Below are 24,292 nucleotides of genomic sequence, written 5' to 3' on the forward strand. Positions count from 1 at the left end.
ACTATAAGAGTCCTTTCAGTAATGCACTCATTCTTAGCACATTGAAGGTTATCGGACTTACAAACCTTTATTTCAGGAATAGCCACTATGTACAGAGATTGGCCTATCAAAACATAGCTGATAATTACGGAGATGATAGTTTGTGACTGTTTTCATCTCCTGTGTGGAATTTCACAAAGCTATTCTGTTGTCAGGGCACTTGAAATCTTTTCTATACAGAGAACTTTTGACCTATTCCATCTTGTAGTGTAACATTTAGCCATTTGAAATACCCATCACAGGTTATTTGCTAGTTACTACTTTCATACTGTAAGGCCTTTGGTTCTTGGAGTGCCTCATAGTGTCCTTTCAGCAGCACCTTGGGTGGTATTTTGGACTGTGGAAAATGTGGCTCCTGACGATATATTTGCCGAGTTATCTCTGAGTGGCCTTTTCCTTTTCCCAGAATAGCCACTGCTGTTTGGGTAGTATTTCCAAGGTCATATGGATTGCTAGAAATTATTCCTATTCAGACCAAATAATCCATCTGAAACTTCCAAAGGTTTTGTTGTAGTTTCCAGGTGAGAAGAGTGAGCTGGTGTTGCTTCCTGACATGTTTGTGGATTTCGGAAGAGAACAAAGGGTATATGTTTTTCTTAGAAAATTCTTTGTGGTAGGGTTTAAGATGAGTTTCTGGGACTGTTTGGGAGTATTTCCTTTTCCCCATACTACTTTCTTCTTTTTTTTTTTTTTCAACGTTTATTTATTTTTGGGACAGAGAGAGACAGAGCATGAACGGGGGAGGGGCAGAGAGAGAGGGAGACACAGAATCGGAAACAGGCTCCAGGCTCTGAGCCATCAGCCCAGAGCCCGACGCGGGGCTCGAACTCACGGACCGCGAGATCGTGACCTGGCTGAAGTCGGACGCCTAACCGACTGCGCCACCCAGGCGCCCCCTACTTTCTTCTTTCTAAAGTAGGGTTCTTAACAGTTTTTGAATCATGATCACTTTTGACTCGTCACAATACTGTTAAATGGATTAAAAATGCACAGGAATACAAAAGGGACCGACTATGTCAAAATGCAGTTATAATAAATAACAAGATCTAGTGGCGAGTTTGATGACAAAAAAAGTTTGATATTTTTGAAGCTGTTGTGAGCGTAATTTTGAGATATGTGGAACAACTGTAAGGATATGAAAATATTGTTGATTTCTATCAGTGACAAAGTTGCAGGTATGTTAATACTGTTGTAGTTGTTGCCTGTGACCAAAACTGAAGGGAATGCCCAATTTCAGTTAGCAGTTAGTAAAATAAAGATAAGGGTTTTTTTTTCCCCGTTCAAGGTCATGTACTCCTTGAATTCTATCCATGGATCACAGATTAAGAGGCCCTTTCCTAAAGGGTTTCCTGCTTTCCTATCAGTATTTTCCCTGAGCTGAGGAATGAGAGAGTGAGACAGTTACTTGCCTTTTGTTCCTGGAGGACAGACTTCCTTAAACATTAGCAGATGAGTCCTGCAATACTGCTAAGGCTTCACCGTCTTTGGCCTCTTCTGCCAGAAGAGACGTATGTTTGGTGCATTATTTTCCTTTCCCCAGTAATTGGCTCTTTCTTCACTTGAGAGACCAATACAAAATTGTTCCCCAAGCTGTTGAGAAATTCTTATTTCCTTGGGATGGTGTAGACCAAAGCATAAATCAGTTTGACAGAAATACCCGACCTTTTTCTTTCCAATTTGCTGAAATAAGTTAATCCCATTTATAAATGTTGACCACTCCTCCCCTATCCAAGTTGATGTCCGGTTAGGAATTTGTGATATAGGATCAGTAATTTGAAGTCAACCAGTTATTCACTGGTCTAAGAAGAAAGATCAAATTGATTTGAGGAGAATTTTTTTTTAATACATGATCTAAGATTCTATAAAAGTTTTCTCATTGATCTTCTATTCTGTTTCTTAGAAGTTTACCAGGATAAAGCTTCCTGTAGCAAACAAAAATACATCATGACTATCTAGTTTTACAAATTGATTCACTTCTTTTTGCAAAGCATTTCACTTCTCTGCACACATCAGAGAGGATTAGCAGTATGAATATAACTAATTTTGCTAGAGACTTAATGGGAAATCGATTTAGAGGACAGTAGAAAAGGGAGCAGTGTTGTGGGGACACTAACCATAATGCTACTCCCATTAGTTGGATTTCTCTTGCATCAAGCTGTAGTTGATTTTATATATATATTATATATATATATATACACACACACACACACACACACACACACCTATATATACACACATATATATATTTTATATGTATGTATATACATATATATACATAAATATGATTTTATATATTAAAAACGTATATTTATATATATATATTTGTATTTATATTTAAGTCATGCAATAGTTGGGCCTTTTATGTTGGTTAAGGGCTTGAACATACAGAGACCTTTGCCTGATTTCTGAACCTAAGGTATTCCTATGATATGTCTGTTGTGTTATACCCTGAGCTGTAGTCAAAGGAATGAGATGTAGGCAGTGTGGTAGAGTATAGTTCGGGAAAGCTGGAAAGTCACTGTAAAACTAAGGGGAAAAAAAACCCTGGTTAGAATTACTTTCCAATTATATAGAAGGAAAAAATTGTATATGAATGAAACAAAACGTTTCAGTTCATTTTGTGAGGGCAATGAAAAATGTGAATTGCACCCATTTAAGAAAAATGGCAGCAGTTGAAAGTATTCTATTCAGTAAACCACTGTAGGAAGCCCTAGGAAATAGTCCTCAAAATTCCCAAATGAAATACAACATTGTTCTAAAAATAATCAAAATTCTTTCTATTTTTAACAACAAAAAAAGGGGGGGGGTTAGAGGACATGTTTACTGTTCATCTTCACTTATTTTTCATGGTCAGACATCCTCGAATATACTAGTCACTCTTTGAACTTTATTTGCATCAGAATCATCTGGAGGGCTTGTTAAAACACAGACTTCTGGGTACCATCCACTCCCCATCGACTTCTGATTCATTATTAGGTCAGGAGCAGGACCCAAGAATTTGCATCTCTAACAAGTTAGGTACCACACTTCGAGAACCTCTCCGCTATCTTATCCACCTAGTTATCTCCTGCTGGTAGTGATGACTTACCTGATGGCTTGCTTCATGTGTCTGCATGACCCAGTATGACCCAGTAGGCCCAGCAGACCGTCTCATCTTATTAAAACACAAGGGAGTGGTTCCATAGTTCAAAGAGGCTGTCTGAGGAACACGAGGCCCTGTGCCTTGATCTCAGGAACATTCAGAGTTCTTTAGATTGGAGGTTGATCCATTATGAAATGTTTTCTTATAGTCTCAGCAAATATGTAGCTTAAGTAAATGTTAATATTGTTAACTGGCTGTGAAAATTCTGATTGTTACAAATATACTTAAATGTTTTATCAGTTATTTTGATTTTGAGTTTGGCTTTAGTTTTGCGTTGGATAACTATCAGCTACACATTGGGTGTGTGTGTGGGGGGGGCTGATATTGTTCTCAGATTGTTGTTACCATCATTTGATTTATGCAAACATAAATGAGGAGTGTTTCAAAATTCTCTTCTCTGGTCATTTAAATTAGTGGTTTATTCAAATTCTACATGACCATTTAATATTTTAAATGAGCTGGGACCCTTAAATGTGCTCAGATTGAGAGGGTATATGGGTACTGTCTGCACTATTCAATTTTCTGTAAACCTAAAAACCTAAAAAATACAGGGGATTGTTTTTTATAAAAACTGCTCTGAGCCAACACATTTGACTGAACAAAAGGAAAAGGGATTAGGAAATATACATAGGTTTGACAGTTATTGGACAAGAAAGATCCCGGATGTGCAAGGTGTTTTTTTTTTTTTTAATCCCTATTCATTTATACATCCAAACACCAACAGATGTATGATTTAGCATTTGCCCTGCACCTCTGGCTGTAGGGACTGTGGAGTTTTTGTATGTGGATCCTCTGCCGCAGTGAACTCTGTCATTGTTCTGAACAGCTGGGAATAGAAGATAGCTCATTAAGACAGGAGATGTTATCCAAGCCTCCCCTGGCATCCCAAAGAGGAGTGAATATGTTTTGCTTCCCAAGATCTAAAGTATCCATTTCGTTACCACCTAGTGTTCTCTTTGCTTTTATTGAAAAATTCTATTGGCCCCATTGCCTCTTTGAATGATGTGCACAGTTTATACCAGCTGTTCCCTTGTTAGCCTCTTCTCCTTCTTATTTCGCTTTTTATTATGTTTATGGTGTATGGTGTGCCTTTTATTTCAAAAAATAAAACCCCAGTGTAATTAGTGCATATCACTTGTTTATGTAACTAGAACAATATTAAGAACAGATTTCCACAAATAAATCCCTACCATCCGGACATCCCTGCTCCCTTGGGGATAAAAAGCAACTTTGCTGGGGAAGGGGTTTAATTTAAATTCATTACGCTTATCTGGGAAGGAGCTTACATTTGAGTCTTTATTGTGTGCCAGGTGCTTTGCTCATATTACTTCATTTGATGATATAAGTGTTATCCCATTTTATAGATGGTGCATGGGGCACTGAGCATTAGGAAGATCAAATAACTCATTAATGATTCATGGAGCAGGGATTCAAACCTGTGTCTTTCTGATTCTGATACCTATTATGTTACCTTTTGATGAGGTATATGTCCATGTTCATTTTTCATGTGGCACCATTGCTTATGAGGGATGATTATTCAGAACAAAAAGACAATTAGAGAAATCATGTTTAAAATACCCCTTTTATCTGGAGATTCAGATGCATATCTAGGTCATCATTTTTCAATTTGGAGAATTACTCAGTCTTTGCAAATGAAATAAGCAGGGACAATCAGGAATAGCAGCCTGGAGCCTCCTTTGTAATTGGAGCGAGAAACATCGCAACGTCTGCACGAACATTTATTGGGAGAGTAAAACGTGCCAACCACATGCATGCATCATTTAATCCTCTAGGAACTGTAGGAATATATATGGAAAATGGCATCCAGAACCATTGAGTAATGTGCCCAAGGTCACATAGCCTGCAGGTAAACCGTGGGGCGAGAGCTACCATCAGATTCCAGGGCTCACACTCTCCATATGTGCTACGCTGCCACGAAGTGGCAGTTAAAACATGGAAGTGGTGTGATGCCATAGCCTAGAAAAGAGGCAGATGACTTGAGCACCTGCCATTTTCTTTTTCCATCCGCTAAATAAAAATATTCTTTAAGCGGAGGTACATTTGCCCCTCCTCAAATAACAGATTTCCTAAAGAGAAGTTAAAGTGCAGGTCAATTTACTCTGTATACTTTTGATTAATCCAAGAAAGTTGGTCATAGGATTTCTAAGTCACTCTATTTGGGTATAAATGGAAGGAGCTAGGGGTTTTGATAATAAAAAAAAGTTAAAAGCAGGGACAGAGAAAGGCTAGAGGTTTTGCATGTATGCGTCTTCACCCAAGGTAAAAGGCGGTGAAGGGTATGAGTCAATTCACTTTCCATTTCAAGGCATCTGTGAGGAAGGAATAGACAATGTCAGGTGCTTTGGCATATTGATTGCTTATGCAGATACCTTGAGCATGGTGGAGGGGCTTACCCTAACCTTTTTTTCCTGGTTTAAGTCCTATTAGACATGAGCCATCATGGCAAGATTCAGGGGGGCAGGACTTAATAGAGACAGTGATCATTAAAAGTGAATGGAGTAGCAGACACGTTTGGGTAGATGTATACAAACACATACCTGTTAATATACATATTTTCTTGAGCACAGCAAAACTGTAGGCAAAGAACAAAGTTACATTTCTAGCGAGGAAATAATTTCAATTAAAATTAATAGTATAGTACCTATTATTATTCATAGCTTTTAAAATATACCTGATACTTCCTTTATGTAAGAAGGTGTCTTTATTTTGTTGACTGTATGTGGTCTTTACTAGGTTGAGTCCTGAACCACAGAATTTGCCTTCAGTGTTCTATGGCATCTAACCATCCATGTTGGAGAGTGTCCATGCTTTTTTAAATTCGTTTTCTTTAATATGAAGTATTTCATGTTTAGCATTTGAGAGTATGGTCCACTTGGCTGCTAACTACAGATTCATTAGCTGAATTTGTGTTTATTTGTAAAATGTTGACAAGTAGGTGAAAACCGGAGAGGAGACAAAGGAACATGGTGACAAAACCAAGGAAGACTTGGCTGGCGTCAGGGCCTGTGGCACTATCACTTCTTGGGGACCCAGGGAAGGCTTGGGAGCAGATCTTTCAAACTCCATAAAAAAAGAGGGGGCATGAAAAAAGTTCTTTTCATGTGAAAAATACAGTAGTCCTTAGGAACGTAAATCCATCTTGGGGTTACAGTTGAGAATTCAGTTGTACTGCTGCTTTTCAGTGAACCTGTCCTCATAATAACGTGGTAGTTTTTTATTAACCTTCTATTGGATGGTTTTTAGAAATCAGTTTTGGGAAGCAGAGGCCTAGGGGGCCTACAGGTACCCTGTATTTACTGCTTATAATTTTGGGGAGCCCAGTTCCTTCCCAAAATTCTCCGAACTTTTTCTCTCTCCATTAGCCTGCACTTGACTTACTAACCGTATTCATTAGCATATGGCTGATCAAAATTAAGTATTTTAGAAAAATACAAGAAAGGGTGAGCTTAGAGTGAGAAGATTTAGGATAAATTGCATAAGTGAAAAACCTCTTGGGAAATGAGTATCTGTTGTATTCTCCCACTGTGTAAGCAGAGAGGGGCAGAGTAACCACACTGACCCAGAGGTGGGTCTTAGGTAATTTATTTGCCTGAGTGCTTTTCATACATGGTGCTATGGTGGTCAGTTAATGCCACAAAACAAAGAGCAATGCTAAAAGAAACCATTGACCTAGGAGAAAGCCTGCTTTGGTACCCTTTTCTTTTCTTCCCCCCCCCCCCCAAAATTTTTTTTTACATTTATTTATTTTTTGAGAGACAGAGTACAAGTTGGGGATAGGTAGAGAGAGAAGGAGACACAGAATCCGAAGCAGGCTCCAGGCTCTGAGCTGTCAGCACAGAGCCCGATGCAGGGCTCGAACCCACAAACTGTGAGATCATGACACGAGCTGAAGTCGGATGCTTAACCGACTGAGCCACCCAGGCGCCCTGATACCCTTTTCTTTGAGAAGTGAATAAGACTTCGGTGTAGCCAAGTCATAAATTGGCCACATCTGTTAAGTTTGGAAACCATGTTAGATTTTAAATCTTAGCACACACACAAAATGAATTATTTACTCCCATATAAATTTGTTGGGAGGTTCCTGTAATTGACTTATTTAGAAGCAATAAGGTAATTCAGATAATTTCAGAAAATTTACTTTTGAGAAAGAATTCTAATAAAGGATAATTTAGATAATTATGCACGAGAAAAGATTGTTTACTGAAAAGGGAGTAAGTAAGGTTACTATAGATGGTTAGAGTTCACAACAAGAGATTCTCTTTGAAAATTGTCTATTCTCTGAGATTTAAGGGTGAAAATTACATGGATGGAGTATGACCCAGAAACAGCCCTGTCAGTGATTGCCACTGGGAATACAGTAATTGAAGATTTGCCTGTGTTGATTGACTTTCAATATCTGATTACAGAAACTCTGAGCAGTGTATCTTATTCTTTGATCTCCTTTGTTACCTCTTCAGAAATGCTTGTAAAGTGGGTCTGGTCTATCTATAGGTTTTTGGATTCTTAGAGGGCCACTTAACCATTTCTGTTCAGGGTTTACCAGTAGAATATTTTGATTGATAGCAATATTAACATTATACAGTACTTGAATTAGAATTTGCTAGAAATCTGAGACCGATATTTTTGGCATATAATACACTTAGTTCTTATACTACTTCATATATATAAATATTTATACTGGAACACTTCTTGATCTTCTGTGCTAGAATGAGGACATGTGGCTGGATGCTGTAGCTTATGGATGCCAACCCTTTTAGAAAGACTCATTGGTACAGGGTACGTTTTAAGTAAATCTGCCTTTGGGAATTAATTATTCAATACTGTCAACATGAGAATTTGGTCACTTTATTTAGAAATTAACAGTGGCAGCGTGTATGAGTGGACTTTAACTTAAAACAAACAAACCGGGGCGTCTGGGTGGCTCAGTGTGTTAAGTGTCTGACTTCGGTTCAGGTCATGATCTCACAATTCATGGGTTCAAGCCCCACATCGGGCTTTGTGCTGACAGATCAGAGCCTGGAGCCTGCTTTGGATTCTGTGTCTCCCTCCCTCTCTGCCCCTCCCCTGCTCATGCTCTGTCTTTGTCTCTCTCTGTCTCTCAACAATAAATTTGAAAAAGTTAAATAAAACAACAACAACAAACCAAACACATCTGTATTCTGTTTTACTCTAGCTCTGAGAGTAAGCCTGTACAGGGTGGGTTATTTATGGTCAGCTTTGTGCCATGGAAAGCTATGGTAGTGCCACAGCTGACCATGTCATTTCTGTGTAGATTTCTGTTTTTGTTCAGTTTCTGGCTTTGGGGTTTTTGAAACTGGATTATGCTGCTGGAAACATTGGTGGATGAAGAGCACTCTATTGGAAAAGAGACATATGTTACCAACTTCTTTAGTTTTTCCAGGAGTACGTTTCGACTCTTACAAACCCAGTTCAGTGACTTTTCTGTTTCGCCATGTACTGACATACCAATTTGGCCATGATGGCTTGGGAGTAGATGGAGAGGAAGGGGGAGGTGAGGAAGGTGAGGTGATTGTCCCGAAGGCTGTGGATAAGATTTCCAACTCCAAGTCTCTCACAGCGACCGATGCAAGAAGTTCACATGGCATATGAGAACACTCTTCCTACGTTACTGTAGATGAGAGACTTTTATTTCAGCTCTGATAACCACTTGCTTTGTGTTTCTAGTATGCCCGGTGTTTTCATAATCAAACCATATCCTCTACCTTTTGACATTTTGTTTTCCTTGGCACTTGGGTTCTATGTATCGATGTTTATTGCCATTTTTTGATTTAGTGTAGGATTTGAATAATGACTGCCTCCATTTTAAACGATGTCTCATTGCAGTGTGTATTTGCTCAAATTTATGTATAATCAGTAAACATGTGTTTTTGGTGTTTCCTTTCTGTTTCAGAGATGCGTGCTTGGCTGTAGCTGTTTTCAAAGCCCTTCCATTTTGGTCCTGGGTTGAAGAACCTTAGCTAATTTTAATCAACCCTGAGCTGTCATTTCTGTTCATCACTGTCACATTAGCATCATTCCTGTTCATCAATGTCACATTAGCAGCAAATCTGAACTTGCTGATTAGTAAAGTGGATGGAAATCACAGCTCTGTGTGTGTCCAAATAGCTACTCATCAGCAAGGCTTGTGATGGGGTCTGATGGTTTAATGCAGGCCTTAATCAAGGGCTGAGAAATGTTTTCTCTGCAGTTTAACCTAGTACTATTGAATTGCATTAATGTGTATATACGCTTGCATACACATACACACAGAGAAGGAATGCTATATCAGTGTTCAAAGCCAATCAGGCCGACTTAAATGAAAGAAAGAATGGACTTCGAAGATGGCTTTTCTTGTGATTTCAAGTCAGCAAACACACACAGCGTATTCACTTTTGGTCACCTTGAGTCATTCATATCCAGCTGAAGAACTGTTTGATTGACAATATACTATCTTTGGGGACATAAACTGGAAAAACTATGGGGCAGATGGGGTAGATTTTATGTTCAGAGCTGACATTACCCTAAGTAGTCGCTTATTTCTCAGCGGTCCTTGTGCAGGTGTGTAAACACACATTTGGATTCTTGTGCTTGAGAAGCACGGGAGTCCTTATTTGGATGAGATGAGGTCACATTATGTGATATCTCTGCTTGAGCACACGATACAAGTATATTTTATTTTTCAGAAACAACCTTCTTTGTGCATCAGTTAAATTCAAACGCTGTATATTGAGTATGCACTGTAAAACCTAATGTCTTTGTGCACCTGACTTTTGACATGGCATTTTTATTGTGGGAGGGAAGTGTCAGTCTGACTTTACTGATGAAGTTCTGAGCGGGTAAGTGACAAAGTCACACGACCCACACATAAAAGCTGGGCCTCGCAGACAGGTCTTTCTGACTCCGGGTGTGGTGATTTTGTCTTTTAACCGCACCGCAGCTGCCTCGTTTCTGTGACTTGTTAACACGATGCCCGATTACGATGATGAAGGTTTCAGGTTTTTAAAAATTCCCCATACCTTGCTGCTTACAGTCCTATCTGAATGACCAGAGCCATTGTGAATCCTGACTTCACTCAGGATAGCACAGACGTTGGAAACATTGGAGACAGCAAGGATGAAACCAAAGTTTGCACCAACACTCTCAGGAAGGATGGTAGGATTTGCCTTCAAACTAATGAGGACAGCCTGGAGATCAGTACTCTGGTACTATTTTATGGAAACCAGTGTAGTGCATATTTTTAAGGTAGTATTCATTCTTTTATCTTCTTAAAAATTTTACCTTACAGATTTTTATTTTCTTTTATAGACTCTAGTCCTGGAATTGTGTCTTTTAAACCTATTGTCATTTCCTTTCTTCTAAGACTAGTAAGTAAGTGCATGTTCAAGTATTCCCAGCATATATTGTGTTGCTGTTACAAACTGGATGAACATACTTCTTTTCTTCCAGGATGTCTGTTACTATCACATTATCTCTTTCTTTTCTGATGGCTCAGATTAACAGAGTGCTGTCACATTTATTTCTCTGGTCTTTTATGCCAGACTGGGTGTTTTACTTTGCTTCTATTCTGAGTCTGGTGAGTTTTGTTGAGATATAGAACTTTGAGGATGCATCATCATCATCATCATGTAATGGGAAGAGTGTGAGCTTTTGAGACAAAGGCCTGAATTAGGATTCTTGCTCCTCGACTTACTGGCTTTTTGAGTTACTTTTTGAACCTTTTCCCAGCCACATTACCATGATGTGTAATAATAGGGATTAGTTGGGTTTTTGTGAGGATTAAATAGGGCAACCAAAAAGAAATGGCTCCTATATTCCCCTTTTAGAGTAAATGTTCAATAAATTGTGATTTTCCTTTATATGCAGTCCTACTTTGTGTGTTTGCTCCCCTCCCCCCTCCCTCCCGCTCTCTTCATCTTTCTCATTCTGTTCACCCCCCGAAGTTTTAATGATCCTTAAGAGATCACACTTACCCATTTTCAAGAGTACTTTGACCATGCTCTGGTCATCAGTGTTAGACAAATAGGGTCCTCGATATTGTTTCTAGCCAGACTTCTCATTTCAGCGAAAATAGTCCTGGGTATAGTCTGCGTCATAGCACTTTTCCCTGTCACACCTTTTGTCTCTCCTGTTGTCTATTTTTATCCAAGCTTGTCTCTTCCCTCCTATCTATTCATGTTAAAACTCTCCCTGCCAGGTTGAGGCACTTGGCTGCCAGACGTCTTTAACTTGGCCGTAGGGGCAGGTGTAGTTATGAACAGCAGAGACTCACCAGTGGCATCAACAAAATGGAATTTTATTCTTTTTCCACATCAAAGTCTGGCAGTCAGGTCCTGGTCAGTGGCTTTGGTTCATGACATCATTGAGGAACTAGGCTCGCTTTTCTTTTTTTTTTTTTTTTTTTTCAACGTTTATTTATTTTTGGGACAGAGAGAGACAGAGCATGAACGGGCGAGGGGCAGAGAGAGAGGGAGACACAGAATCGGAAACAGGCTCCAGGCTCTGAGCCATCAGCCCAGAGCCCGACGCGGGGCTCGAACTCACGGACCGCGAGATTGTGACCTGGCTGAAGTCGGACGCTTAACCGACTGCGCCACCCAGGCGCCCCTAGGCTCGCTTTTCTTAATATTTCATCACGTGTGTGCTCCATTCCTAAGGCTACTTTGTTGCTGCCTATTTACTTCTCATACCACTTTATCACTTAAGTCTACACTACCTGTGGAAACAGAATATCGCCTATACAAGAGGAAAGTGTCTTTACCAGTCGGATTCTTTGTTCCCGCCTGTATCAGCTATCTTGACCATCGACTGCCCCCTAGCAGAGTGCCATGTTGGATTTTTCTCCACATTCCTCTGAAAGTAGTCCAACATGTGAATTTTAAGATTGTCTTCCACCAGAATAATGGTAGCACTCTTCAGTTTATTTTTATCAAAGCATTTGTGGAAATAGAGTCCGTATTTAAGATGTATAGGTAGTCAAGTGTAATTATGAATTGTATTGAAGATGAAATTGTAAACAGTTCTATGTGTCAATTGTAATAGCCCGTACTTTTGGTTCATTTTGTTTTCTTTTATAAATATTTCCTCTTTTCAGTAGCAACAACTACAAGAACCTTTGCTTTTTTCACATTATGTATTGTGATTGACAGATATGTGAGGCCATAAGAGTATTTTTATTTTAATAAATGAGGCAACTGGTTTCAGAGGTTGGGTAACTTGTCCCAGGTCATATAATGAGTAAGCGGCAGACCTAAGCCTCAAGCCCAGATCTTCTGAATCCCAAATCACTTCCTTTTGCACTATGATATATGAGCTGCTTAGTGCAGACTGAATTCTCAGAACTCCCTGTTCCTGCTTTTCCAGAATGGATGGACCATCCTTGAAGGGAGAACCATCATTTCTAGCAGAATGTTGAGCTGGAATAGGGTTGTTTTCCTTGATTTGCTGTTAAATCTTCATCCATAGCTTAACAAAGATCTCCTCTTCCCTCTTTAAAATGTTTTACCTGTAGTCCTTCTTCTTTGTCTTCTGGGATTGAATTTATAATACGTTTTTTTAAAATTGTGTCCATGCTCTCAAGGAGCTTAAAACCTCTTTATGGGGGTTACATTGGCATACGTGTCTCAGTGAAATTGCTGCGTGTGTATGTTTTTTTTTTTTTTTGTTTGTTTTTTTTTTTACTGTTCTTTATGTGGTACACTTTAAAATTGATATAGCTCTGTCATCCTCTGTTTCAGAAATGTGTACTTAATTGTCTTTATGTTTTACCCTTGTACTTCGTACCTGTGGTATGCTTAAAACTCTGCTTTACTCTGTTATGTCTAGAAAGAACAATCTTAGATTCACACCTGAACACACTTTATCATCTTATAATTACAAAGGGTCAGACAGAAGGTGCTGGCAGAGTATCCCAGCTCTGCCCAGAAATGGGGATAGTGTCATTCTTCTGTGCTACTTCAGCCACCGTGATGCTTTGATTAGGTAAGAGAATTTTTTCCTTATTGTTGCAAGCTGCTATCTGATGCAAATAGCCGTCTCTCCCGTATCTAATTTGTCTTTAGCTTTACCTCTTGAGCGGTATTTTTCCATTTTGCACGACTGCCAATGTGTGAACTTTAAAATGAACTCAACTTATGAACTCAGGAACTAGCTTTCTTTGGCACGACTGACTTCACAGAGTTCTGGATCGCAGTTGCCTTGTACTCCTTGCTGATGTAAGTGAAGACAGGCTATTTTAGTACCTCGTTAATCAAGAACAAGAGAAGCCATTTGTCTCAGGCATAGGTTCTCTCTAAGAGCTAACCGTAATATCTGTGTAGGTTGTGACTGAGTAATTTGGAGTTTTTCCTTTTTTGTGTGTGACTTCGCAGTTTTCAAATATAGGAAAGGAAATTATAATATGGTTTGTAAGCATAAAAGCGTTCCCCAGATCCTGTCATGGATATAACCTCAATTTTTAATTGTCCTTTGGGAAGAAGTCCATTGCTTATGAATCCCTAGATCTGAGGATCGTAGACTTTCTCCCAGAAAATTCGAAGGAAGCATGCTGTAGGGGCACACCTGCTCTAGAGGTAATGGATTCACTGTAGGCACTCTCTCTCAGAATCCCTTCTTGCTTTATGATGCTTTGGTAAACATTCTGTAATTCAGATAGGTGAAAAAAATCACCACCAGCAACCTCCAAAACCCGGGAGGAACAGTTAGCTATTGCCTGTTGGTAGTTTTGAGTACTTTAGAGGGAAGGCATTAGATAAACATGAGGCATTTTTTGTTATAACGATTGCCCTTACTTGTTATCATTTATGTACCACCTGCCTCACTAATGCAATTGCTTACGGGAGCTGCAATTTTATTCCTGATGGCTACTTTTTGTCATTATGTAATCTCTGGTAAACCACATACCATCCGAATGTTGCCATTGGATTTCTTTTTTTCTTCAAACTCCAGCCTAAGAATACTGTTTCTATCCCATTTGTCAGTGAGCCGCTGATGGGAATTCCTTAGGAATATATGCTGCCTGGTGCCTAGGAGAAGAAAACATTAAAAACCAGTGTAACAGCAACTGGTTACCCCATCATAGTCCTGATTACCTCAGAAAACTATTAAAAGACCATTAATAAGTTTTCCATGCGTGGCTTCATTTTTATTACCAATTGCTAAATTGCTCACTTGCCCCTTTATTTACTTTCAGATTTGCAAACATAAAATTCGTGGCTTTCATTTGCTGACGCATAGCTCATCGTATATATGTACGTGTGTGTGCGTTTTCCTGGTCAACTGCTGTTTCTTCCCTGTTCAAAAGCTTGGGGTCTTTTATTCTGAAAGATTTCTGCCAGCAGTTACCAATTTGTATGTTATGGAACAATGTATTGACCTGATAGACTTTGCCAGTTTCACTTGGACAACTAATAGCTTCCTTCTAGAAAGCAGGGAAAGGCTTTCTTGCTGAGAAATATGTTGATTTAGTCTCTATTTACTTCTCATCAAAAAACTTTTTAAAAAGCATATTTTGTTTTCAAATTTGAAATCCCTTGGTGTGTGAGGTATTTTTACATAATGAAAACTAGCACTTCTTGCTAGTTATTTTTCTTTTTCTGACAGTACTAACAATTGTATTTTTAATACAATTAGGAACATGGAAGATTTCACATTATAGTAGGTAGCAATACGGAAACTTGTGGCCCATCTTCTGAATTTTTATGTCTGTATGAAATCATTAGGCTTAAGTAAGCTAATTATAGTCTTTATTTACTTTTTTTTTCTTATTGGAAAGGATTCCTCCCACTTTTTCAAACAATTGGAGAATTTGAACAGTACCCGGGAAGCACAAGTTCGATATGCCATCTCCGAAATTCTGTGCCAAATGGCATCTGGTCAGTTTTCTGTGAATGTCCATCACTCTTACCTGTTCCATTCTTTATTTAGCACTACTGGTTGGCTTCCCCCTGATACATTTGAAAGACATGGGCCATAAACACTTGGGAATAACAATGTATGGTACCCCATAAATAGTTCCTTTTAGGTGTGAATCATCAACCCAGGAATATTTGTTTTTTAAAGAAAAATCTTGGGGCACCTGGGTGGCTCAGTCGGTTGAGCGTCCGACTTTGGCTCAGGTAATGATCTCACGGTTCATGGGTTCACGCCCCACGTTGGGCTCTGTGCTGACAGCTCGGAGCCTGGAGCCTGCTTCGGATTCTGTGTCTCCCTCTCTCTCTGCCCCTTCCCCACTCACATTCTGTCTCCATCTCTCTCAAAAATAAAGAAACATTAAAAAAATTTTTTTTTTTAATAAAGAAAAGTCTTATCTGTGGACTTACTTCCTGTGGTCTTTACTTGGTAGATATTTTAGCAGTATGATAAAGTTAAAAAAAGCTAGGGAGTAATTTGACAAGGGGAAAGAATTTTTGTCACAGCATGATATTTTCATCGTGTGGGGTTACCTTCCTAGTAATAAGATAGAGGCTCGGTTCTCTCTTCTGGTGGTTCTGCATTTTTGATTCTTGATTCTTTGTTTAGTATACAGTGTAACTCCATTTTATAAACTTATTTTGTTTTAATGTTTTTAATCTTTATGTATTTTTGAGAGAGAAAGACAGAGTGCGAGCTGGGGAGTAGAGAGAGAGACAGAATCTGAAGCAGGCTCCAGGCTCTGAGCTGTCAACACAGAGCCCAACGTGGGGCTCGAACCCACAAACCGTGAGATCATGACCTGAGCCGAAGTTGGATACCCAACCGACAGGGCCACCCCGGCGCCCCTATAAATTTATTTTAAAAATTATTTGGAAATAATATGTCACTTTGTGCCCATTTTTTTCTCTTTAAGTTGTGATGTAGTTGACATACAACATTAAATTTAAAATGTACCACATGTTGATTTGATAAATTCATATATTGCCATGTGAGTGCCTTCGTGGTGTTAGTTAATACCTCTGTCCCATCACATAATTTTAATTTCTTTTTTGTGGTGAGAACAATTAAGATCTAGTCTCTTAGCACCTTTGACGTTTATAATATGATATATTGTTGACTATCATCACTATGCTGTGCATTTGGTCTCTAGAGCTTACTTATCTACTAGTTCCTAATAAGTTTATATCCTTGAACAACATCCTCCAGTTTTCCCATCACCCCAGCCCTTGGTAACCACCATTCTACTCAATGTTTTTACAAGTTCAGCTTTTTTAGATTCTACATATAAACGATATTGTACAGTATTTGCTTTTTTTCTGTCTGACGTATTTCAGCATCGAGCCCTCAGCGTGCATTCGTGTTGTCATAAATGGCAGAATATCCTTCCTTCTCCTGGCTGAATAATATTTCATCGTGTATATATGCCCATCATTATCCATTCATCCAATGGTGGACATACAGGTTGTTTCTATATTTCAGTTCTTGTGAATAATACTATAATAAACATGGGAATGCGGGAATCTCTTTGATATCCTGTTTTCATTTCCTTTGGATATATACTCATAGGTGGAATTGTTGGATCACATGATAGTTCTATTTTTAATTTTTAGAGGAACATCCATACCGTTCTCCATAGTGTCTACACCAATCTACATTGTTACCAATGGTGCACACGTGTTCTCTCATTGCCACGTCCCTGCTAACACTTGTTATATCTTGTGTTCTTGATGACTGTCAGACAATGCCCATTTATTATTATTATTTTTTAAATGTTTTATTTTTGAGAGCAAGAGCATGACTAGGGCAGGGGTAGGGGGTGGGGGGGCAGAGGATCCTAAGCAGGCTCTGCACTGACAGCAGCGTCAGTGGGGCTTGAACTCACAAATGGTGAGTATCAGACGCTCAACCGACTGATCCCCCCAGGTGCCCAGACAATGCCTATTTAAAGGTGTTCATAAAATGTTTTGAAATAGTTTCACACTGATTCAGTGAATGGCATTAACTTTATATTTGATTATCAGTACCAGTTTTATTTTTCTTTTCATTAAGGGCCACTTGAATTGTTCTTTTCAAACCTGTTGATGGATTCAGAATTAAAACTTAGAGATTAAAAGTATTAATAATAAGCATATTTAGACTGGAAACATGTCATTTGAGAGCTGTCAGATGACCACAGTTGTCAAAATTCTTTTTTGCTCGTTTTCATTAGTCCGCAAATACAACAGGTTGAGTGTTTTGCGAAACTTGAGCTCCTTAGCTTTTGTCCCTGAACTCTTGATTGGCTTTGCAGTTTGGTGTTTGGTATTTAGTCCTCCTTGGTAATAATTTAAGAAGGCAATCAGGTTTTTATAGCTCTTCCAAAACTCCCTTTGCATGTCAATTCAGTATCCCGATATAATCCCTACAACCTAAGATTTTTTCCCTAAGACATATTTTCATGTTTGTATTTAATCGACTATTTCTATTCATTTCATTATTTCTTAAGAGTTTCAGTAGATTACCTTGAGAATCCAGATATAGTGTAATTAATTCTGTTGACTCCACCCAAGCTCTTGTTCAGTTGATATTCCCTAGTGTTGAGTTTCACAGGAGAATTTTTATACATTCAGTATCTAATGGTTATACTGTGGGCAAGTTCCTTTCTTCATTTTACCTGATTTCTCTCATTCCATTTTTGCTTGGGTTGTGCAGCTTGACCCATCCTTCAGACAATAAGCCTTCATATATTTAATAACTATTATTAGGTTACCCTTATGCTGTCTTTTCTTCAGCTACAGTAATCACAGTTGCTTTGAGTTTTATTTCTATGCTGCTTTTATAAGGCTTTAATAATTTTAGTGGCTTCTTCTCGATCTTTAGAAAACAGTAGTATGAGATTATAAAATGAACCTGCCGGTGGAAGTGTGCTTGTCGTGTATCCTCTATATCAGTCAAATTCTTGGAGATCTTCAAACTGAAGCCTCCATGGGAACATTTATTATTTGTTCAACTATGGCCATAAAAATCGACTTTGCAATCATATTGAGTCATCTTGACAGTGCTGTGAGTGACAGAAACTAATCTCATCTGCTGGCTAGCATTTTAAAAATGATAAATGGACCCTCAGTCTTTAGTTAGCCTATAAATGAAATTAGGTTTATCTTATTTCTCCAAGAAATAGCATTACTTAGAAAATTTTGAATTATACCTTTCTGAATGGAGTTAAATAGTAAAGGCTAGGGGCTACATTTTGATTATTATTATATACATATATAAATGTTTTTTTTTTTTTTTTGGCCTGGCTTTTAGCACCAAATAATGGTGCTTTGGGAAAATGAAAGTGTAAAGAACTCAGCATATATTTCCTGAAGAGAACAAAAGATTCCTCATCGTCTCTGCTTGCAACCTAACGTGAAAATTATACTCAGATACACTGAAAAATACATGTTGAAGATACAATTTTACCAGGTATTTGTGCTTTGATTTTTTTTTCAGATCTAAAATACATTTTTAAATCTTGATAATCACAGCATGTGAAGGACTAATGTTTTATCTGTCTTCCTTCTAGTCCTCTAATCATTTAAAGATCAAGTTAAATTGAAATCTAGTACAATTCCTGCTGGTAAAGTGACTTTTATAGTAACTTCCGCCATTCATTTGTTTTCCCAGTAGGAAACTGATTTACCTTACTTCTCCATGTGGTTCTGATATCTTTGTTTTGAAATGGTCTTTTCTTTGTCAGTCAGGATCAATGACTTCAGAACCCATTTTTATCAGCTCCTAGAACAAATTAAATTAGGTCACCTCACAGTGTCTAATGCCTTTTGCTTCTGCATTTTAACTGAAATTTCAGAACCTCAACACTGTCAGTTTTCCCCTTTTCTCAATTCTTATTCTCCAAACCATGCTAATAAGTTTGTTAGATGGTATTTTGTCAAATCTGAGGTTTAACCAAATCAAGGGAATTAAAGCAGTAACCTTTTTATGTTCTGTTTCTAAAGCAACAGGATATTGATGTGCTGGGTTGATTGGGTGCGGAAAAAAAAATGTTATCTTCCATTTGTAGATTTCCTTCTTTTTTCCTGGTCAGCATGGTTCAGAGCTTTGTATCTCATACATGAAATAATAGAGCGATAAGGCTTGAATGAGTAGGAGGATAACTCTTCACCTTTTGTTCTGATTATTTTGTTTTTAATTCCGTTTCACTTTGGGTTTTTAAAAGCCAGGGGATCTGTGTATATGCTTGGTGGTTGAAAATTTGCAAGGGATAAAAAGATTACTTAAATATATATATATATATATATATATATATATATATATATATATATATATTTTTTTTTTTTTTTTTTTTTTTTTTTTTTTTTTTTTTGGCGTGCATGGTAGCTATTTTCTCTGCCAAATACTTTTAAAAGAGATATTTCACCCCTCTCACACTTTAGGTTCAAGACTCTTGCTTTGTGGAGAAAAAGTATAGTAATGCCTCATTTGTTAGTATCATTAAGAAACAAAGTGTCGCTCAAAAGTTAATTTTCCACATAACTAAATCCTACCTCTGGGAATCACACGGGGGTTCAGTGGACGTGGTGTGGGCTTTTGAGGCAAATCCAAGTAAGAATCCGAGCTCCACCAGTTTTTAGAGGTTTAACTAGTTGTTGAACTTCTCTGAGCCTCAATTTCCTCTTTACTAAAGATGGACTTGTAGTAATGCACACTTCAGTGGTTTATTCTCAGGATTACATGTGTATGAAATACCTAGAGAAGCACTTGATATCAGCTAGCCATTTAATACACAGTAGGTTCTTTCCTCTTTCCCGTTGGATGTCATAACTTGATTTACCTTCTCTTTCTCTTATTTCTTCACATTCTTACCATCACAAAAACATTTAGGTTTTACATCCAGTTGTCTTGTCTTTCCATATTTGCTACAGCTTCCCAGTTAAGATTCTTTTCATCACTCCCTGGAACTATTTTCAATATTAAAGGCTTTTAAAAGCCACCTGGACTGACTATTCTCCTAATGCTTGGATTCTCTCGCCATTACTTCTCCAGCTGGGTTTCCAGTCTACATCTGTGCTTCGTCATGCTGGTCATAGTGTGACCCCATCTAGCCTTAGAGGGCCATGTCATCTCAGTCTCTCATGGCAGCCCTTGAGAGACATGAGGATGGCCAGCACGTTCCCACTGAGCCTCTTCTTTTCCAGATGAAAACCCTCAGTTCCTACTTTATATTTCTGGGATACTTTATATTTCTTGACATTCTTGACTGGTTAGTTGGTTCAAATCACTCTTAGAAAATGGATTCTCACTACAGACATGATTTGATCTGTCTAGAGGAAAGTTGGATGATTTACTTCTCTTGTTCTAAAAACTGTATATCTGTTAATCTAGTATTACTCTAGATATGTCTTTCTTTTAATGTTTATTTATTTTGAGAGAGAGATGGCAAGCGGGAGCAAAGCAGGGGCAGAGAAAGAGGGAGAGAGAGAATCCCAAACAGGCTCTGCACTGTCGGCATAGAGCCCTACACAGGGCTCTGTCCCACGAATTGTGAGATCGTGACCTGTGCCGAAATTAGGAGTTGGATACTCAACTGACTTAGCTACCCAGGCACCCCTTCTCTAGATATATCATAGCTAGTTACTCTGTTGATTCATATTGGCATTTAAGAGTTCTTCACTAGTGCTGTTTCAAAGCTAGGTTTGTCCATTTTAAGATCAAGTTTATTGTGGTTTAATTAAAGCAGAATTCACTCTTCTTAGGTGGACTATTTGATGAGTTTTGACAAATATACGTAGTCATGTAACCAGCACCACACCCGATATATAGAAGATTTCCTCATTCCCAAAAGTTCCCTAATGCCCCTTTATAGTCATTCTCTTTCCTTACCCCCCAGCCTCTGGTACCTTTTCTGTCCCTATGAATTTGCCTTTTCTAGATGCTTTTGTATTCTCACATGGCTGATTTTTCTGCTTTACTATAGAACTTGATTTTTATTTTTTAAAATTTTCTTCATCTTAGCTTGGGTACATAGCTCTAGACTATCATGATCTCTTGGGATCTTAATTGTTTTTATTGTCTTCCCAGTCTCATGGCATGCATGAACTTGATATGCACTTGGCTATATTTTTTTTTTTTTGTCCATGTTGTGGAAAAGTAAAAGGCTGACCAAAGAAGAGCTAAGAACAGAACTTTTGTTTGATGCTACAGAACATTCTCTAAGCTGACATTTATTTATCATTCTCTTTTTGTGTTCTGTTCACGAATATTGTTCTGCTTATGTTTATATATATATTTGTTAACCAAGGACAACACAAGAAATTTTGGCAGGTGGAAGTCTGGAACATAGTTTTCATCTTGCATTTCTATTATATACTAGTCTAACCTTTTCCACCTACCGATATGATTTTGAAACTATCATATGATACATTGTTGATTAAAATACACATTTCTCCTGACATTTCTGTTCCCTGACAGCTTTAAATTTGAAATGTGTATGCCTAGTACTTTCCATTCACCGTAAGAGGTAAGAAACCCATGAATTTTGTTTCTCAACTGATTTTTTTTTTCCTTACAAATTAAAATTTTTGTGAGGTATACTGTAAGACGTTTTTGTTTTTGAATTGAAGCCATGGTTTCTGTTATGAAACTCTTGTCACTTTCGTTAGGTATTAAACAACCCTACACTGGTAGGGAAGAGATGTTTTGCAGTAAATGATTTATTTTTATTAAATGAATTCTCTGAGGGCAGGGACCATGTCTCCCCTGTGTACCACTGTGATCCTAGTACCAAGAAGACAGCAGTAGGCACTCCCGGAGAAAGAATCTCTCCCGTAGCTCAACCCTTTCATAGAAGAATGTACTGTGTTCCGTTGTATTCAGAACCACACCCTGTTTAGGCTTGTTTTGTGACACAGTTATGGTTGTCATTTACAATGCTAGTTATTTTACCTGCGTGGATTTCCAATAAAGTTTTGTTTGTTTGTTTTTTTAACTGAGCTCCATGGTTGAGACTGTAAAACCTCTCTTTGAGCAATTTCTAGTAGTTAATGACATCAGCCTTGTTCAAGAGTGATGGCCTGACTGTTATTACCACCAGCGGCATCATTAAGGCTTTTTGTATTGTAGCGTCCATTTTGTATGGGTTAAAAAAGCATAAGCTTTCAAATTTAGCCGACAGAACTGTGTGAGTGACGTCCACTGTGCCTTAACCCCACAGGTGAGGGACTCGTGCTGGCTTCCAGATGATTACCTGTGATGATCTTTTTGAGGTGTCAGCTTGATTAGGCTACAGTCCCTAGTTAGTTCAATACAACACTAATCTAGCTGTTGCCGTGAAGGAGTTTTGTAGCTATGATTAAAGTCCATCACCAGTTGACTTTGAAGCATGGGGGATCCTAGGTAATATGGGTGGGCCCGATTCCACCAGCAAGAGGCCTTAAAAGCAGAGCTGCCCTACCTCTTTGAAGAAGGAATTCTGTCCATGGATGACAGTGTCCGCGTGGGCCCGAGAGGGAGCCCCTGCCCTTCCTGGAGAGGCTGCCCTGTGGGTCTCCGACTTGCCTAGCCAGCCCCCAGTCACTTCCTTGTAATCTCTTCACCTTTATCTCCTACTGATACTCTTTCTCTGCTTGAACCATGACTGATAAATTACCCACCAGAGAGGGGGTTTCTGATCATTTTATAATGAAAAATGTGACGAAAGCATGCTTCCTAACACATCAGGCTGTTGCTATGTGACTTTTGCTAGGTGAGAGATGCTTCCATTTTGCACACATCAACCGCACTGCCGTAATTTGACGTTTGATTTTCTTTTTCCAGGTTTTTCTTCAGAAAGAAAGGTTCATCTTACAATTTTACTGCATGAAGAGGATAGGGAGATAATGTTTTTGTAATTTGAGTTGTTTTGAAATTGCTCTGTTTACTTTTTTGGAAGGAGAAAAGTAACTGCTGTGCATTTTGATTTACTGCCTTCAGTAGTTAGAGAATATGTTAGCATAAGGTTTAAAATGTGAACGTTCTAGAGCACCAGTACAGAGAATTGATACACAGAGGATGTCAGTTACTCTGAAGCTATATTCCAGGATTCTGTCACATGCTGATAAAGTGCCAAAGCATATGGATCTCCATATGGTATTTCTTTTGGGGTCCTTCCCACCTGTAATCTAGCTGCTTTTCATTCATTTAAATTTGTCCAAGAGGTAAGCAAACTAAATATGGAAATGGAAATAATATGCCAGTGTTAAAATGCTGAAGTTTGGGATGAGTTACTGTTATTACAGTAATTACCAAGAAAAAAATAATTCATTAAGTAAGTGCATTAGTGCTATAGGAGTAGGGTTTCTATTACCTCATTAACAGCAGGGAGCAGTGTATCCATTTCTGACTTGGGGAGTAGAGAGGAAAATTAATTTTTTTTTAATCTTATTGAGTCTTTAGAGAAGATAGAGTTAGATCATTTTGGACATCCTTAAATGTAATAATAATAATGAATTTAAACATGTTTTCATGGTTCAGGGATAATGGTGTTGTGAATAGCATTTGGCATTTTGATTGAATATAAAAAGTAATAAAATTAGTTGCATTCTGACTGCATGATATTGCGGTTGTTTTATATCATTAAGAACCTTGATTTCAGAAATGGAAAAAAAAAAACTTCATTGAACCTGGTTTTCAGACCTCATATAAATGCGTCTCTAAGCTCCAGACAGAGTTACTGGTTTATATGTCAGCTAGCATTGTTTTACATTGTGTCTTAAATGTTTTAGCTTTTCTTCAAAGCAGGTGTTTTAATAGGGCAGAAATCATTGAGGATGTCTGTGTTACTGTTGTCATGTAAAAACAAAAAGGTACTTCTTGTTTACAGTTTAGCAAACATCTGAGACTTTTAACTGGGGGTATTAAAAATTTTCTTTAATGTTTGTCTAGTTTTGAGAGATAGAGACATAGCGGAGCAAGGCAGGGGGTGGGGGCAGAGAGAGAGGGAGACACAGAATCCGAAACAGGCTCCAGGCTCCGAGCTGTCAGCACAGAGCCTGATATGGGGCTTGAACTCGTGAACTGTGAGATTGTGACCTGAGCCGAACTCGGACGCTCAGCCGACTGAGCCACCCAGCACCCCTAACTGGGGGTATTTTTATTGATACCCACATGTTGGGGAAATTGAGGCATTATTATTGATATTTGAAATTCTTTCAAAAGCCA

The 24,292-nt window shown here is 38.3% G+C and overlaps 1 protein-coding gene across 5 annotated transcripts in view; it reads left to right on the forward strand.

Moving 5' to 3' along the window:
• Positions 1-24,292, forward strand: part of EXOC4 (exocyst complex component 4) — a 750,068-nt gene that overhangs the window by 245,795 nt on the left and 479,981 nt on the right. Inside the window, exon 10 of one of the 5 annotated variants that reach the window (XM_045052774.1) lies at positions 18,401-18,444. The exons of the other annotated variants lie outside the window; for them this stretch is intronic. Within the exon in view, the coding sequence (XP_044908709.1) occupies positions 18,401-18,429 (29 nt within the window). The 3' untranslated portion in view covers positions 18,430-18,444. Of the gene's footprint in view, positions 1-18,400; positions 18,445-24,292 lie in introns of those variants that run through there. 5 annotated transcript variants of the gene reach the window in all.

The sequence above is a fragment of the Felis catus genome, chromosome A2, assembly GCF_018350175.1.
Source record: "Felis catus isolate Fca126 chromosome A2, F.catus_Fca126_mat1.0, whole genome shotgun sequence".
NCBI classification, from domain to species: domain Eukaryota; kingdom Metazoa; phylum Chordata; class Mammalia; order Carnivora; family Felidae; genus Felis; species Felis catus.